The sequence below is a fragment of the Myotis yumanensis genome, unplaced genomic scaffold, assembly GCF_028538775.1.
Source record: "Myotis yumanensis isolate MYYU_CA2020_CCGP unplaced genomic scaffold, mMyoYum1.0.hap1 SCAF_2, whole genome shotgun sequence".
NCBI lineage: Eukaryota > Metazoa > Chordata > Mammalia > Chiroptera > Vespertilionidae > Myotis > Myotis yumanensis.
In genome coordinates, this window is record NW_027223753.1 from 35,523,184 (window position 1) to 35,542,568 (window position 19,385).

General features: G+C 38.3%; 1 protein-coding gene across 1 annotated transcript in view; it reads left to right on the forward strand.

The window, feature by feature from the left end:
- Positions 1-13,788, forward strand: part of CUNH1orf185 (chromosome unknown C1orf185 homolog) — a 35,693-nt gene extending 21,905 nt beyond the window's left edge. The window contains exons 4-5 of the mRNA XM_070403333.1: positions 12,063-12,099; positions 13,493-13,788. Coding sequence (XP_070259434.1) covers positions 12,063-12,099; positions 13,493-13,788 — 333 coding nt within the window. The remainder of the gene's footprint in view (positions 1-12,062; positions 12,100-13,492) is intronic.
- Positions 13,789-19,385: the final 5,597 nt, after the last annotated feature.

Genomic DNA, 19,385 nt, shown 5'->3' on the forward strand with positions numbered 1-19,385 from the left:
TCTTCAGAACACTTCACCCCACAGCTGCGGAATATACATTCCTCTCAGGTGCTCATGGGACATATTCAAAAATAGACCACATATTGGGTCACAAGCAAAGTCTCCACAAATTCAAGAAGATTGAAATCATAAAAAGCTTCTTCACAGACCACGATGGCATAATGTTAGAAATAAACTACAATAAAAACAACCCAAAATACTCAAACACTTGGAAGCTGAATAGCATGTTATTAAATATTGATTGGGTTACCGATGACATCAAAGAAGAAATTAAAAACATCCTGGACACTAATGACAATGAAAACACAACAATCCAAAACCTCTGGGACACAATGAAAGCAGTCCTGAGAGGGAAGTTTATAGCTCTACAGGCCTATCTCAAAAAACAAGAAAAAATGGTAGTCAATCATCTAACTCTACAACTCAAAGAATTAGAAAGAGAGCAACAAGAAAACCCCAGAGTGAGCAGAAGGAAGGAGATAATAAAGATTAGAGCAGAAATCAATGAAATAGAGACCAAAAAAACAATACAGAAAATCAATGAAACCAAGAGCTGGTTCTTTGAAAGGATAAACAAGATTGACAAACCCCTAGCCAGGCTCACCAAGAAGCAAAGAGAGAGGTCCCAAATAAACCAAATCAGAAATGATAGAGGCGAAATAACAACAGACCCCACAGAAATACAAATGATTGTTAAACAATACTACGAGCAACTCTACTCCAACAAACTGGACAACCTGGAGGAAATGGACAAATTCCTAGAAAAATACAACATTCCAAAACTCAATCAGGAAGAATCTAAAAACCTCAATAGGCCAATAACTATGGAAGAAATTGAAGCAGTCATCAGAAAGCTTCCAGCAAACAAAAGCCCAGGGCCAGACGGCTTCACAGGGGAGTTCTACCAAACATTCAAGGAAGAACTAAAACCTACCCTCCTCAGACTACTACAAAAAATTCAAGAGGAAGGAACGCTTCCAAGCTCATTCTATGAAGCCAGCATCACCCTAATACCAAAACCAGGTAAAGACATCACAATGAAAGAGAATTACAGGCCAATATCCCTCATGAACATAGATGCCAAAATCCTCAACAAAATCTTAGCAAATCGGATCCAGCAGTACATCAGAAGGATCATACACCATGACCAAGTAGGATTCATCCCAGAGATGCAAGGATGGTACAACATCCGTAAATCAATAAATGTGATACATCACATAAACAAATTGAAAGAAAAAAACCACATGGTCATATCAATTGATGCAGAAAAAGCATTCGACAAAATCCAACACCCATTTTTGATAAAAACTCTCAGAAAGGTGGGAATAGAAGGATCATACCTCAACATAATAAAAGCCATATATGACAGGCCCACTGCCAACATCATACTCAATGGACAAAAACTAACACCATTTCCCCTAAGAACAGGAACAAGACAGGGATGCCCACTCTCACCACTCCTGTTCAACATAGTACTGGAAGTATTAGCCATTGCAATTAGGCAAGAAGAAGGAATAAAAGGCATCCAAATTGGAAAAGAGGAAGTAAAACTGTCCTTATTTGCAGATGACATGATATTATACATACAAAACCCTAGAGACTCCATCAAAAAGCTACTAGACTTAATACATGAATTTGGCAATGTAGCAGGATACAAAATTAACCCCAAGAAATCTGAGGCATTTCTATACACCAACAGTGAACTTTCAGAAAGGGAGATCAGAAAAACAATCCCATTTACCATCGCACCAAAAAAATTAAGATACCTAGGAATAAACTTAACTAAAGAGGTTAAAGACCTCTACTCAGAAAACTACAGGACGTTGAAAAAAGAGATAGAGGAAGACATAAACAGATGGAAGAACATACCATGTTCTTGGATTGGTAGAATCAACATCATTAAAATGTCCATACTACCCAAAGCAATCTATACATTCAACGCACTTCCCATTAAAATACCAATGGCCTTCTTCAAAGATCTAGAACGAACTCTCCAAAAATTCATCTGGAATAAAAAAAGACCCCGAATAGCTGCAACGATCCTGAGAAAGAACAAAGTAGGTGGGATCTCAATGCCAGATATCAAGCTGTATTACAAAGCCACTGTTCTCAAAACTGCCTGGTACTGGCACAAGAACAGACATATAGATCAGTGGAATAGAATAGAGAGTCCAGAAATTAGCCCGAACCAATATGCTCAATTAATTTTTGACAAAGGAGGCATGAACATACAATGGAGCCAAGATAGTCTCTTCAATAAATGGTGTTGGGAAAATTGGACAGACATATGCAAGAAAATGAAACTAGACCACCAACTTACACCATACACAAGAATAAACTCAAAATGGATAAAGGACTTAAATGTACGACAGGAAACCATAAAAATTCTAGAAGAATACAAAGGCAACAAAATCTCAGACATATGCCAAAACAATTTCTTCACTGATACAGCTCCTAGGGCAGTTGAAACTAAAGAGAAACTGAACAAATGGGACTACATCAAAATAAAAAGCTTCTGCACAGCAAAAGAAACCATCAACAAAACAACAAGAAAACCCACCTCGTGGGAAAACATATTTGCCAACGTCATATCGGATAAGGGCTTAATCTCCAAAATTTATAGGGAACTCATACAACTTAACAAAAAGAAGATAAACAATCCAATCAAAAAATGGGCAAAGGATCTAAATAGACACCTTTCAAAAGAGGACATTCAGAAAGCCAAGAGACATATGAAAACATGCTCAAAGTCACTAATCATCCGAGAGATGCAAATCAAAACAACAATGAGGTACCATCTCACACCTGTCAGAATGGCCATCATCAACAAATCAACAAACGACAAGTGCTGGAGAGGATGTGGAGAAAAAGGAACACTTGTGCACTGCTGGTGGGAATGCAGACTGGTGCAGCCACTATGGAAGGCAGTATGGAGGTTCCTCAAAAAATTGGAAATGGAACTCCCATTTGACCCTGTGATCCCACTACTAGGAATATATCCCAAGAAACCAGAAACACCTATCAGAAAGGATATATGCACCCAGATGTTCATAGCAGCACAATTCACCATAGCTAAGATCTGGAAACAGCCTAAGTGCCCATCAGTAGATGAATGGATTAGAAAACTGTGGTACATCTACACGATGGAATACTATGCTGCTGTTAAAAAGAAGGAACTCCTACCATTTGCAACATCATGGATGGAGCTGGAGAGCATTATGCTAAGTGAAACAAGCCAGTCAATGAAGGAAAAATACCACATGATCTCACTCATTCATGGATAATAAAGACCATTACAAACTTTTGAACAATAATAGATACAGAGGCAGAGCTGCCTCAAACTGATTGTCAAACTGCAGTGGGAAGGCCAGAGAGAGTTGGGGGGCAGGAGGGAGGGGAGTAAGAGATCAACCGAAGGACTTGTATGCATGCATATAAGCATAACTAATGGACATAAGACACTGGGGGGTAAGGGAGGGTAGTGGTTTGTCAAGGGCGGGGGGGGGAAAAAGGATACTTATGTAATACCCTTTGTAATACTTTAAGAGGAAAATAAAAAAAAAAAAAAAAAAAAAAAAAAAAAAAAATCAAGGGACAACCCTAAAAAAAAAAAAAAAAAAAAAAAAAAGAATATTTTTGCTGTTATAGGTGTTTTGTTTTTCCATATAATTTATTTTTAATATATTTTTATTGATTTCAGAGAGGAAGGGAGAAGGAGAGAGATAGAAACATCAATGATGAGAGAGAATCACTGCTAGGCTGCCTCCTGCACTCCCCCCACTGGGATTGAGCCTGCAACCCGGGCATATGCTCTCACCTGACCAGGAATCGAATCGTGACCTCCTGGTTCTTAGGTCGACACTCAACCACTGAGCCATCCTAGTCAGGCAAAACCCAGGAAATTTAGACTACAGACCTTACTCAGATTATACTAGGTTGCATGTACTTAGCTTATTGTTGTCTTTGTATATAATTCTATGTCATTTTATCATATGTATAGATTTGTATAACTGCCACCTTAGTTACATACAGAATGATTCCATCACCACAAAGGAAATTCCTCATGCTATCCTTCATAGTCACTCCCTCCTTCCTTTCCCTAACCTCTGGCAACCATTAATATGTTCTCCATCTCTATAATTCCTTCATTTCCAGAATGTTACAAATTGAACCATATAGCATGTGGCCTTTTAATATTGGCTTTTCTTCATTTATCATAATATTCTTAAAATCTCCCCAAATCATTCATGTATTAATAGGTTTATTTTTCTTTTCTACTGCTGAGTAGTATAACATTGTGTGAATGTACCATAGTTTGTTTAACCATTTACCTGTTAAGGAATATTTGGTTTTGTTTCCAGTTAGGAGCTATTACAAAATAAAGATGCTATGGACATTTGTGTACAGTATTTTCTAGAAAACTGTGGTACATCTACACAATGGAATACTATGCTGCTGTAAAAAAGAAGGAATTCTTACCATTTGCAACAGCATGGATGGAACTGGAGAGCATTATGCTAAGTGAAATAAGCCAGTCAATGAAAGAAAAATACCACATGATCTCACTCATCTACACTAATAAAAGAGAAACATGGTAATTAGCGTACGACCGCTACCCTTCCCATTGGCTAATCAGTGAGTATATGCAAATTAGCTGTCAGCCAAGATGGCGGCCGGCAGCCAGGCAGCTGGAAGCGAACATGAGGCTTGCTTGCTTCAGTGACTGCAGACTGCAACGTTCCCCGCCTGACTTCCGGGCCTCTGAGCTGGCAGTTTGAAACATTCTAACAAATATAGGCTGGGATCTCAGAGCTGGAGTTATACATTGTTTCGATTATAGAACCGAAACAAACCAGATACCTGCTCTCAGAGCTAGAGCCAGAGCTAAAGCTGGCCCAGAATAAAATAAAAAAAAGGAGTGGTTGGGAGCTTCAATCAACAACCACCAGCCTGAAAGCAGCCCTCAGCCCCTCACCCAGACTGGCCAGGCACCCCAGTGGGGACCCCCACCCTGAAGGGTGTGTGACCAGCTGCAAACAGCCATCATCCCCTCATCCAGGCTGGCCAGGCACCCCAGTGGGGACCCCCACCCTGATCCAGGACACCCTTCAGGGCAAACCAGCCAGCCCCCAGGCCTCTATCCTATATAGTAATATGCCTCCCAGCACCAGTATCAGCGGAGCCAAGAGGCCTCCTGGCACCGGATCAGCGTGACAGGGGGCAGCACCCAAACCCCCTGATCGCCCTGTGGCTCTGTGTGTGACAGTGGCTGCGCCCCAGCCCCCTGATCGGCCCTGCTCTGTGGGTGATAGAGGGTGGCGCCCCAACCCCCGCCCCCCCTCCACAGGCCCTGCTCTGTGTGTGACAGGGTAGAGCCATAACCTCCCCATTGGCCCTGCCCTGAGTGTGACAGTGGCGGCGCCCCAACCCCCTGATCGGCCCTGCTCTGTGAGTGATAGAGGGCGGTGTCCTAACTCCCCTATCGACCCTACTCTGTGTGTGACAGGGGGGAGCTCCTCAACCCCCTGATGGGCCCTGCTCTGTGCATGACATGGGGGAGTGCCCCAACCCCCTGATTGGCCCTGTTCTGTGCATGACAGGGGGTGGCACCGCAACCTCCCCATCGACCCTGCCTTGAGTGTGACAGGGGGCCGTGCCCCAACCCCCCAAACGGCCCTACCCTGAGCGTGACTGAGGGTGCCATCGCAACCTCCCGATCAGCCCTGCTCTGTGCATGACAGGGGGCGGCACCCCAACTCCCCAATCGGCCCTGCTCTGAGCCCGACCAGGGGCTGCACCTAGGGATTGGGCCTGCCCTCTGCCATCCAGGAGCAGGCCTAAGCCAGCAGGTCGTTATCTCCTGAGGGGTCCCAGACTGCGAGAGGGCACAGGCCGGGCTGGGGGACCCCCCCTCTCCCTCCCGCCCCAGTGCACAAATTTTTGTGCACCGGGCCTCTAGTTTATGGATAATAAAGACCATTATAAACTGATGAACAAAAATAGATACAGAGGCAGAGCAGCATTGAACAAACTGTCAAACTACAGCGGGAAGCCCTGGGAGGGTTGCTGGGGGCGGGGGGGTGGGGGGGGTGGTGGTAAGAGATCAACTGAAGGACTTGTATGCATGCATATAAGCATAACCAATGGACACAAGACACTGGGGGGCAGGGGAGGCCAGGGGAATGTCAAGGGGGGGAAAAAAGGAGACATATGTAATATTCTTTGTAATACTTTAAGCAATAAAACAAAATTTAAAAAAACAACAACCATAAGATTTAGTTACTCTAGCAGTGGTTCCCAACCTTCCTAATGCCATGACCCTTTAATACAGTTCCTCATGTTGTGGTGACCCCCAACCATAAAATTATTTTCGTTGCTACTTCATAACTGTAATTTTGCTACTGTTATGAATCGTAATATAAACATCTGATAAGCAGGATGTATTTTCAGGGGTCACGACCCACAGGTTGAGAACCACTGCTACAGTAAATGCCCAGGAGTGCAGCTGCTGGGTAATATGGCATGTTTAAATTTTTAAGAAACTACCAGCTTCATTTCCAGAGTGACTATACCATATTACATGCCCACTAGTAATGAAGATGAGATCCACATATTTTTCACATCCTAACCATCATTTGGTACTATAAATATTTTATCCATTCTAAAATATGTGTAGTGATGTTGAACAGTTTATCATATTTTTATTTTCCATCCATATATCTTCTTTGGTGAAGTGTCTGTCTGAGTTTTTTGTGCATCTAATTGGATTACTTATTTCTTACTGTTGAATTTAGAGAGTTCATTGTATATTCTGGATACAAATCTTTTTGTCAGATATCTTCTTGTGGTCTTTGTATATAATTCCATGTCATTTTATCATATGCATAGATTTATATAACAAATTTTTTAAATATTTGATTTACAAATATTTTCTCTCATTCCGTGTTTTCATCCTCTTAACAGGGAATTTTGCAAAGCATAAGTTTTTAATTTGGAAAGTCCAATTTATTCATTTTTCCTCTTTGGATTATGCTTTTAGTGTCATGTCCAACAAGGATTTGCTTCCATGTTCTTTTCTAACAGTTTTCTAGTTTTAGTTTGTTTTCTATATAGCAGCTTTGTTGAGATATAATTTTCATACCATACAGTTTGCCTGTTTAAAGTATATAATTCAGTGGTTTTAGATATTCACAGAGTTGTAGAGCCATCTTCACAATCAATTTAGGACACTTTCATCACCTCAAAAAGAAATTCCATACCCTTAGCAATCACCGCCCCTGCATTTTCCCCCAACTGTCCTAGGCCTAGACAACCATTAATGTACTTTCTGTATCTATAGATTTGCTTGCTCTGGACATTTCTTATAAATAGAAGCATACAATAGATAGTTTTTTGTATCTGGCTCTTTCATTTTGCATAATGTTTTCAAAGTTCATCCATGTTATTACAGATAGCAGTGCGTCATTCTTTATCATAGCTGAATAATATATCTTTTTTATAAGCTTTTATCGAATAACTAGAGGCCTCGTGCATGTAATTCGTGCACTGGAGGAGTTGGGGGTCACTCAGCCCGGCCTGTGCCCTCTTGCAATCAGATATCCCTCTTGTAGTTGAGGACTCTCACAGTCTGGGACTCCTCACTCCTTACTGCCTGCCTGCAGCGGAGGTGGGAGAGGCTCTCACCACTGCCTCTGTGCTCGCCAGCCGTGAGCCTGGCTTCTGGCTGAGTGGCACTCCCCCTGTGGGAGCGCACTGACCACCAAGAGGCAGCTCCTGTGTTGAGCATCTGCCCCCTGGTGGTCAGTGCGTGTCATAGTGACCGACCGTTCCACTGTTCGGTCGTTTTGCATGTTAGGGTTTTATTATATAGGATATTTCATTGTATAGATATACCACATTTTGTTTATCCATTTATCAGCTGAAGAACACTTGGGTTTTTTATACTTTTTGACTATCCATATATATAAAAACCTAAGCAACTGTTCAACCATTTGACTGGTCGCTATGACGTGCACTGACCACCAAGAGGCAGACGCTCAACGCAGGAGCTGCCAAGCTGCAGTGACTTGGCAGCGGCAGTTCTCGGGTGATGCACCCTGGAACCAGAGAGGAGGGAGCCCAATTCCTCTTGGGGCCGTGTGCGATTCCACCTTCGGCCGTGGGTTATGTTGTTGCTGGGTCACTGTCAGCCCTAAATCTGGTTTACTGCACACTTGCATTTGCGTTCCAGCCCCTGTATGACAGCAACTTTGCAGAGTGCCCTCACACACCGGGACCCCTCGGCGGATGTCGGAGAGCCAGTTTTGGCCCAACCCCCGCAGGCCAGGCCAAGGGACCCCACCTGCCAGAGGGACTCCACCTGCCAGCGGGACCCCGCTCACTCTGCAGATGCCGGGGAGGGACCACGGGAAGGTTGGCTCCAGGGTGTGACCGGCCCATCTTGCCCAGTCCCGCCCTGCCGGCCACCTTCTAATTAATTTCCTTTCAATGTACACGAATCCATGCACCAGGTCACTAGTATAAGATATGAGGTTTAGATCAAAGTTAATTTTGGGGGGGCTACTGGTGTCTAATTGTTCCAGTAATGTTTATTGAAAAAGCTTTTGCAACTTTTGTCAAAAATCTGTTGGGCTATATGTGTAGGTCTATTTCTGGATTTTTCTATCTGCACCATTGATCTGTATGTTTAGCACTACCAATACCATACTCTAGCTGTATAGTGGGTCATCAAATTGAGTAGCATGTTTCCTCTAGTTTAATTCTTCTTTTTCAACGTTGTTGTAGCTTTCCTTGTTCTTTTTGCCTGTCACATAAATTTTAAGATAAACTTATCTCTACCTACAAAAAATCTTGTTGAGATTGGAATGGGAATTACATTTGGTTTATAGATTAGTTTTTAGTGAACTGCTGATTTTACTAAAATTGTTGTTCATATTGACCTGTGTTCTGTGTTTTTGCAGATTTTCTTCATACACAATCTTGTTATCTGCAAAACACATCAGTTTTACTTTTTTTTCAATCTCTATGCTTTTATTTTATTTTCTCATCTTATCCCATTGGGTAGGACCTCCACTATAAATATGAATAGAAGTGTTGAGAGCAGATATTCTTTTTATATTTCCAATCTTAGAATACATTTAGCTCTTCACCATTAAGTAGGAGGTTAGCTATGGGATTTTTAGAGATGAATATTGTCAAGTTAAGGAAATTCCTTTCTATTCTTAGTTTACTGAAAGGTTGAGTTTTTTTAATCAATAAGTAGTTCTGGATTTTGCCAAATGCTTTTTCTGCATCTTTTGAAATTGTTCACATGGGTTTTCTCTTTTATTTTGTTAATGTGGATTCCAATGAATTTCAAATGTTAAACCAACCTGTATTCCTAGGAAAAAACCTCATTGGATTTGATTTACTAATATATTTTAAATAATTTTTGCATCTATGTTTACAAGGGATATTATTCTGTAATTTTCTTATCTTGTAATATCTTTGTTAAAAATTAATATCAATTATTCACAAAATGAATGGAAAGTGCTTCCATTTAATCTCTGTTAAGTTTATTGGCATACAATTTTTAATAGCATCCTCTTATTCTTCTAATATCTGTAGAATTTTTAGTGATGGCACTTTATTTCTGATTATAGTATTGTTAGGGAGTTTTCAATTTCATTATTCTTAGACTTTTCTTTTTTTCTAATGTAAGCATTTAATATTCACATTCCATCCAAGCATTGCTTTTGCTTCCCACAAATTTTTATTTTTGTTTTCATCATTATTCAGTTCAAAATATTTTGAAAGTTCTTTTCTTTATCTTTCATGATATTGACATTTTTGAACAATACAGGCCAGTTATTTTATAGACCATAGACTGTTCCTCAATTTGACTTTTCCTTGTGTTCAAATTCAGTTTATCGCATCTAGAGGCATAGAGTGTTCATCTGCTCTTCATTAGTAATTTTAGTTAATCACAAGGATGATGTCTGTTCTTCCCCACAATATATTATTCCTATTTTTATCCTAGCAATTAATAAACAATCTGTGGTGGCACTTTGAAACCATGTGAATACACTTTTTTTTATCAAACTCTACATATTAGCTATAGAAATTATTCTTGCCTGAGCTAGTCTTTACAAAACTATAGCAAAGTGACGATCTTTCCAATTCTACCATCTGCTTATCATTTGGCTTCTACTGTGAAGAAGATGCTCTCTTTCTTATTTTATTTATTTATTGTCAGTATAGACTCATGGATTTCTATATATCAGCAGATCAAAATTCATTACTATCATTATTTTGATGCTCAAATTTTCACAAATTTAACCAGTGGGCACCCTTTCAAGACTGTTCCTCTCTTTTCATTTTTTGTTTTGTTTTGTTTTTTTTTGTTCCTCTCTTTTTGATATGTCCCCATATTTTTAGAGTCCTTCTGATACTATAGCATCATTTTTAATAGTTGAAAGAATTTCTATTGTACTAATATCTATGCAATAAAATACATTTAACTATTTCCTAAGAATTTTAATTTCAGGTTTTGAAAATACTAAATAATGTTGTGATGAGTATATTAAAATATTTACACAAATCCAAAGTTATTTATTTGGCATAATTAATTTCTAGAAGTAGATTTGTTAAATTGCTCTCTGGAGAAATTCTACCTATTTATATGTAACAAATATAAGAATGCCCATTTTATTATTACCTTAGTTTGGGTAGAATTTAAATCAGTCCAGGGTTTCACTCTGTGGTTCCCAGACCAGCAATATCAGTATTACCTGGGAACCTGTTAGAAATATAGAATCTAATGAGTCAGAATATGCATTTTAACAAGCTCCTCTGATAACACAGTGGCACATTGAAGTGTGAGAAACAATGTTCTAAAATAATTTATATAGGAGTCACAAATTGAATTGGTCCTAAATTTAGGCAAGGTAAGATCAGCAGCCTATACTGGCATTTATACTAACAAAAAGTGAAAGTGACAAAGAAGTAAAGTTGGTTATTGAAAAAGTGGTAGAGGCCTGGTGCATGAAATTCATGCAGGGGTAGGGTCCCTAGGCCTGGCTGGCAATCAGGGCCAATCAGATTCTCTGCCACCCTGCTTCCCCACCTCCTCCTTCCCTTGCTACCACTGGTTACCTGCCATGTTCAGTGCCACCCCGTGGTGGTCAGCGCACATCATAATGAGCAAGCAAGCTCCTGGTCTCCTGGTCGAACTCCTGAGAGGACACTTTGCATATTAGCTTTATATATATCCTATATATGTACTATATCCTAAGCAAGCCCATTTGGGGGGGGGGGGGCGCGGGTACGCAGGACAACGCAGATCAGCACAACACTGTTTCCCCAGAACACAAAAGACAATTTCTCTCTCCAGCCTCAACTTCATCTGCTCCATCCCAAACACCGTGTGCACTAGCATTGGTTTTCTAGTGGTCGAAGGTAACCTGCATCACAAACAGTTGCGGTGTATGTTACAGTGCATATTCCCAGAGAACATGTTTCAGTGGGGACTGAGATTATACTCAAGAATCATCATTTTAACAAGCACACAGATGGTTCTGATGGCCTGAAGCTTGAGAACTACTACAACATCACACTTCCCACAACATATCTGGAATGTATTGTTTCATCAAATGTTTTATTTGCTTCACAAGAATAGTTGCATTTTTATAAAAGCCTTCAGCCAGAATTAACTTTGTTGTTGTTATTAGTTAATGAAATGAGTAAGTCTAGGAATTCTAATTATTTTGTTAGCTCTCTCTAATTCTAACCAAGTGACTCTAAGTGAGGATGGAGAGAAGTAATCCTGCTTAACTCTATTTCACCCTTTGAATCCCTATCCTGAAGACTGCCTTCATGAACCAGTCCACATTCTTTTAGATGAACCTCAACACTTTTTCTTTTCTGTCAATAAATTTTGGTGAAATAAATTCTTATCATGGAAGAAAACATTATTCCATCAAAAATTTGTTAGAATATATTATTCTTAAGTATTAAGTCAAATATATTAAAGAAATTATTTTAAAACTATTCAGTTTTTAAATACAAATAACTTTTTTATATAGGAGGAGCAAAGAAAAAAGGAAACAGCACATTTAAAAGGTACTTGTTCTCAAAAATTTATTAGAAGAAATTGTAATCAACTTAGAGCAATTCATATCTTAAAAACATCAAGAGGCTATCCTAAATGTTATGAGTATTTTTTAAAACTATAAAAATTCAAGGAAAACCTTAATTTATTAGTATGTGAATGGGCATATATTTTTTAGAAAACAAAACTTGCAATGTTATATCTTAAATTAAAATGTGAAATTTTAATTTTTGTTCTTTATTTATTGCCATGTAGTAATGCCAGAGGGTCAAAAGACCTGAGTGTTTTATAACCCTTTAAATAGTATATATTATGTTTAATGTCTCAAAATATTATCCTCCTACATAATTTTAGAAATACTAAGTATAAAATGTAACAAAGTATTTAAAAGAGCTTTAAAAATTATTACACATTAATGTCAAAAGTTAATATGTAAAATATAGTAAAAGATGTTTTAGGATATTGTAGACATGTGATCTTCTCTAAAGCAACATTTTAAATACCAACTTTCAGCATAAATAATGTAATAAGAAAAGCATGAGAGTAGAGTAACAAAAATCTAGATTGAAGTCCATTTTGCATCTGATCTGTGGTGAGTTGTTTCTCTAATTCTCAGTCTTCTCTTGTAAAATGGTGTGAATAATAACTATCGTAAAGGGTTACTGAGAGTATAAATGAAATATGGAAATCTATTGAACTGCTTTGTAATTGTAAGACACTATAGGAATATTAGTTGTTACTTTTATTGGTATAAAGCCAACTCAAAGGCCCTTTCCACTGCAGACCAAACATTTTGTAATCTGCCTACTCAAGGAGGCATGTATTTTTTTTTTTTAAATAAGGCAATATTTAGCTATATATAGTTAAGAAACTGTCTTTTCTAATTTTAAGGGATATTCCAGAACTGATATATCTACCCTATTTAGAATCTTCTTCTGTTTATAGCTTGATTTTATTTAGAATAGACTTTCTACTCTTGATTATCATAAAAATATTGCTAATTCCCAATTACATATTAAACATTGTACATATGAAGATAGCAACTCAGAATTTTCACTATATCATCATCCTGTCCATTATAAGCCTAAAAAGATTCTTTTTTTAATCCTCACCCAAAGATATGTTTATTGAGTTTAGTGAGGGTAAGGAAGAGAGAGAGAAAGAGAGAAACATTGATCAGTTGCTTCCCAAATGGGCCCCCACGGGCATGGAACCCACAACCTAGGTATGTGCCCTGACTGGGAATCAAACCTGCAACCTTTCGGTGTACAGGGCGATGCTCCAACCCACTGAGCCACACCAACCAGGGCAAGATTCTAATTTTTAACAGAAACATTGTCCTTATAATTAAGATTTGGCTCATGAATCTGTAATATTCATAGTAAATCTAATTTTCTTTTATAGCAAGTAAAGACCACTCTAAAGAGGAATACTGCCTTGCAACAAAAAAGGTCATTTATGACCCTACAGAGACCAGCTCAACAGCAAAGAGCAGCAATACATCCTTAAACTCATCGACGTTACCATCCGATTCTTACTACAGCGAAACTATAGAAGCAGCTGATGACTGGTATTCTGATGACTCTCTAGTGAAAAGGAGCTCTGCAATATCTTTTCTCAAGGAACCTCTAATGGAAAAAGGATTTCCATACCCGTCAACCACTCCATTAGAAGAATGTACTGAATATGACACTTTATGATGATAAAAATATGACAGCATTAAGGAAATATTTTCAGGAAGAAATACGGAGGTTGAAATATAAAACCTTCAACATAATATTGAATGACTTTCTTTTTGGAACTTTGTATACACTAAAATCAGTAGAGTTAAAACTGAATACTAGCTTCTGAGTCTCTTAACATGTCCATGCTAATATTGCTTTTCTTTTTTTCTTTTTTTTTACCATAGGGTGGTCTTATTTCCCTTACTGATTCTTATTCCTAAGAATAAAATTACAGGAAGAACTAGAGTAATATCATGAATATTAACACTACGGTGTCGGGTGAATTTCCCGCCAAAATATAAGATGGCGCGGGCAATTATTTAGGTTTCCCGCGCAAAATCAGAGTTAGTTTAAAATGCCTATATCTTTTGAAGTATGGGTTCGATTGAAATGAAATTTTCGGTTTCTTGTGTAAAAAATGAAAATTTATTCAATCACAGACATTTTTTTATCTATTCAGTACATAAATAATTCGATATATATAAACTAAATACGAAAAACCCAAAAAATACTTATTACCTAAAAATATACACATATTTTTAAAGTTTAAAATAAAATTTTCATAATAAATCAAAACAAATAGAAATTAATAGTTTTTTAGCGTATGATATTTTTCAAAACACGCCCCTTTATGTAGAGGTATATTGCAAAATTTGCACATGTAGCGTGTCTCACTGCGCAATTTATGAACGGAACATACGCGACACCTTCTCAAAATGTTTTTCTTTTTTCCACTTCCGACAATTGCCTGTAACGTATGCTTTCTCATGTCCATCGATAGCCTGCATGGTGGATCAGATGTAGGTGGTTTAGCCCACATTCCAGAAGTAGACGGTACTGGTTGAAGGTCTGGAACAATGTCCATGTCCTCTGGAATATCATCCGTCAACCAGTGGATAGCTGTTTGTTTCAAAAACATTTTAAAACCCATTTTTCTTTGCCTCACTGATTTGTAAACTGCATAAGAATTAAATAATGCGCAATTTATCATATACATTGCCAACCTTTTTGTCCATTTGACCGTCCTCCGCAATATCGAATAATATGAAAGGTATTGGTCGGCCCGGTCAACACCTTTCATATGTTTATTGTAGTCAATGAGTGCATTCGGTTTGACAATTTTCTTTTTTGATGTTCTGTCAATATTCTGACTTTCTTCCATCTCCGCAGAATGAATCGAAGAAATCAGGTATACAGGCTTTTTTGATTGCCACACTTGTAACAATATATCATTTTTCCTTATAAATTTTGTTTCACCTTTTTTCAAAGAAATTGTTTGAAAATCCTTAGGTATACCTCGATTTTTCCGGATTGTTCCACATATTCTGAATTTGTTTTTCATAAGTGCTTCACAATTTGCGACGCTATTATAATAATTGTCCATATATATATGGTACCACGAATCAGTGTATGGAGACACTACTGTTTGTATCGTTTCCAATAATCGCTTTCCTTCGCCGCAATAAATTTCCATGTTACAGATATATCCTGTATCACTTTCGCACAACAAACGAACCAATATTCCATATTTAACGATCTTGCCAGCATTATATACCCTAAAGAATAATCTTCCCCTCCAAGGTACGATCCCTTCATCTAGTGATAATTGCTGATGAGGTTTGTAAATATTTATAAATTTAGGCACAAAATAATCTAGTACTGGTCTCACTTTGCAAAGTCTATCTGATTCATTTACGATATCCGCATTATTATTGAAGTGCCAAGCTTTCCATATCTGTCGGAACCTGTCTCTCGTCATCGTTTTACCAAAATATGGCGTCTCCGTCCATGGCTCCGTGGTCCAATAGTCATCTCTTCTATCTTTGCGCACCTGTCCCATGAGAACAATTAACCCTAAAAACTTCTTCATCTCTTGAGGGGTTATATCTTTCCACTTTAGGCTTTTTTTTGAAAGTTTGAAATTATTCCTATTTTGATTATAATACCTGTTTGACTCCTCTACAAGAAATTCAAAAAAATCATCTCCGATAAATAATTTCACGGCATCTTCTATATTATTTATAACAGCATCTGTGTTTAATCCTTGATGCCCTAAAAAATCTTCTAAGACTGGTGGATTATCAACATGCGACCATTCTTCTCTCCCGCCTTCTATATCTGACTCTGAGTCAGAGCTGGAGCTCGAAATTCTTCGTCGCCTCAATGTCCTGGGACGCACCATTACTTCATCATCGCTAGAATCTTCATCACTTGTACTCGCATTTTCAAGATCGCTATCACAAGAATAATTGGACAACTTGTCTGCACAAAACTCATCATCACTATAGTCTGAATGCTGCGACATTCTAGGTTAAAGCAAATAAAAATAATACTAACTGAAAATAGCGGTACTCCGATAGATATCTGATATAAAAAAATAATTATTATGCGAACACTTTGCGGAACGATTTTATTTTATTTGGTTAAAAAATTCTATATGAATGTCTTTATCACAATATATTTAAATATTTAAACACGTAATAATATTCACAAAACTCAAAACTAAAGACGTCCGGACACAAGAAGTATTTCTCAATAACTATTCTCTTTGCATGGTGAGATATCCAGGGATATCGGTTATAAAATGAGAAAACAATACATTGGTACCCTAACGGTATTGTACTCGACCAGCGCCATAAAGTGTTCTCTACTTACAAGGGATTTTTATGATACCTATTACCCCAATGGGTATGAAACGGTTCGCAAACGCAGGTAGGTATCTTTGTGAACGGCAAACAAACAAATATTTGGTAATACGCAGTTACAATCGGCCCGAGTTTACACGTTTCCCGCACTCCACCGCAAATCTATATGAACCGAGTTAAGACGGCTCCCGCGGAGTACGCACAATTCACGCGAGCCGACTTAACTCGTTTCCCGCAATCCAAGTGTTAAGCTTAACTCCTTGTATCTCATCAAAGGACATAATAAATAGTACAAAATAATGCAAGTGCATTTCATAATACAGAAGGAATACCTTAAGAAATCTTCAGGTCAGATATTTTTTAATTGATTGTTAGAGAGAGGAAGGGTGAGGGACAGAGAGAGAAAGAGAGAAATATCATCCATCTGCCTCTTGCATGTCTCCCACCAGGAACTGAGCCTTCAACATGGGCATGTGCCCTGACCCAGCATAGAACTGGTAAGCTTTAGTGCCCAGGATGAAGTCCAATCAACTGACCCACACTGACCAGGCTGACCAGGGCAATATATATATATATATATTTTTTTTTCAATGATGAAAGAGACTCATGCCCTGCAGTGGGGATCAAGCCCACAACCTGGGCATGTGCCCTGACCAGGAATCGAACTGTGACCTCCTGGTTCATAGGTCAACGCTCAACCACTGAGTCACACACTGGCTGGGTGCAGTATATTTTAATAAAACATTCATAGCATTTCATTGTACTATTTACAGTTTCAATTTAATTTCAATGCGGTGGGGCTGGGTGGAATATCTCCCTCCCTTTTCCAAATTTTAAATATATAAACCACCTACTATTCAAATATTAATATGTCATTATGCTGGCAAGCAATATAATTTTGCTCCTCTAAGGGAAACTGGAACAATCTGAATAATCTATAAAATAATTTTCTTTCCCCTGTCCTGTGTCTGTTTCTGAGTGGCTCCTCACCCCTCACCAAGCCCGGCCAGCGTGGTTCAGTGGTTGAGTGTGGACCTATGACCCAGGAGGTCACAGTTCGATTCCGGTCAGGGCACATGCCCGGGTTGTGGGCTCGATCCCCAGTCTGGGGCATGCAGGAGGCAGCCGATCAATGATTCTCATCATTGATGTTTCTCTCTCCCTTTCCCTTCCTCTCTGAAATCAATAAAAATATTGTTTTAAAAGAAAGAAAATGGGAGCAGCTATGTTCACAGACACCTTACTCAAGCTAGATAAATCAGAGTTAATCCCTAATCTGAGAGACCCTTAGCCAGATTTCTATTTATGGTTTTCAGGTATTTCTGACACCCACTATATAATTAATCATTTTTTTCTTTCTTCTAAATACTCTCCACGTAATTAGTTCCTTTTTTTTCTTTCTCTCGGGAAAAACAACAAAATATAACATTACCTTCTGTGTTTAAATTACTCATGATCAGACCCGTGCATATCTTCCCAAGAGATAAATTCATATTAAATAAATGAAGAGATTGCCTATATTACTGAAAGTCTCATAACGATCTCCCTACTTTTTTTTCTTGCTTTTGAACATTCATTTACTAAACAGGGTAATATTTTGAAACATAAATCAGATTATCACAATTCCCTTCCACAAATCTTCCAATGTCTTTCTACTGTACTAAAATTCCAAACTCCTAACCATCTCCTCTACAGCTTTATACGAAGCAATTCCTTCCTGCCTGATAGACTTCATTTCAAATCACCTCCCAGTAGCTCAGTACATTCCAGCCACCTGGCTGTTCTGTTTTTTGAACATACCGCACTTATTTCTGCCTTAGGCTTTTGTACTTATTGTTCCCTTTGTTTATAATAATCTGCTTCTAGAGTCTGCATGGCTGGCTCCTAAATGTTATTCCAATTTCATTTCAAATATTACTTTCTTAGAGGGGCCTTACTTGACCTTCATGCAGAATAGGATCCCAGAAGAAAAGAAAAAAAAACCAACCTGTGGTGTTGTATTGGGTTGGAATTAGAGATGTTAATATGTATGCGTGTATTATATGTGTGTGTATTTACTTATTTACACTGATACATATAATCCTATATATTTATACTATGTATGGTTCATACTACCTATGTTAATACTGATAACTCAACCCAGGGGCAAAAGCACAATTAATGCCCAGATCTCGGTTTCTAAAAACTATTCCCCACTCAAAGGAAACAACATTCCTTGAAGAAATGGCTAATTTTAGGGCTGTGGCAAGGAAAGTACAAAGTGAACCTGGAACAATTGCTTGTGCTTAAAGTAAGCAAGTGCTGGTAAATTGATGGGACCATGCCAAAGGACACCTGAGCTAGCTTGAAGGACTTCTACTGGTCAAATTAGAGAAAATTTGGGATCAAGGTTAACAGTAGGTTATAACATGTTAATTAAAAAGAGATCCATGAGTTATCCATACTGATAAAGCTTTTAAAATGTAAAGGGGATAAGCATAGAAAGCCAACTAATAAATGCAGGAAGAATGATAGAATGAGGAAATCACCATTTTCCAACCTCCTTAGTAATGACTTAGGCAAGAAGTCAACATATATTAAAACATTAGGTTTAAAGTTGTTGAGAACATGATATTCACAGTCTCAAAGGAACACCCGCATATTTTGTATAAAAAGGGAAGAAAGTACTTTACAATAAAAAATATATGTCAGGCCCTAGCTGATATGGCTAAGTGGATAGAGCATCGGCTTGCAGACTAAAGGGTCCCAGGTTCGACTCCTGGGCATGAGCACAGGCCCAGTCTGCAGGCTTGATCTCCAGTAGAGGGAATGCAGGAGGATCAATGATTCTCATCACTGATGTTTCTATCTCTCTCTCCCCTCCCTTCCTCTCTGAAATCAATAAAAATATATTTTAAAAATATATATGTCAGACACTTCTCTCAAGAA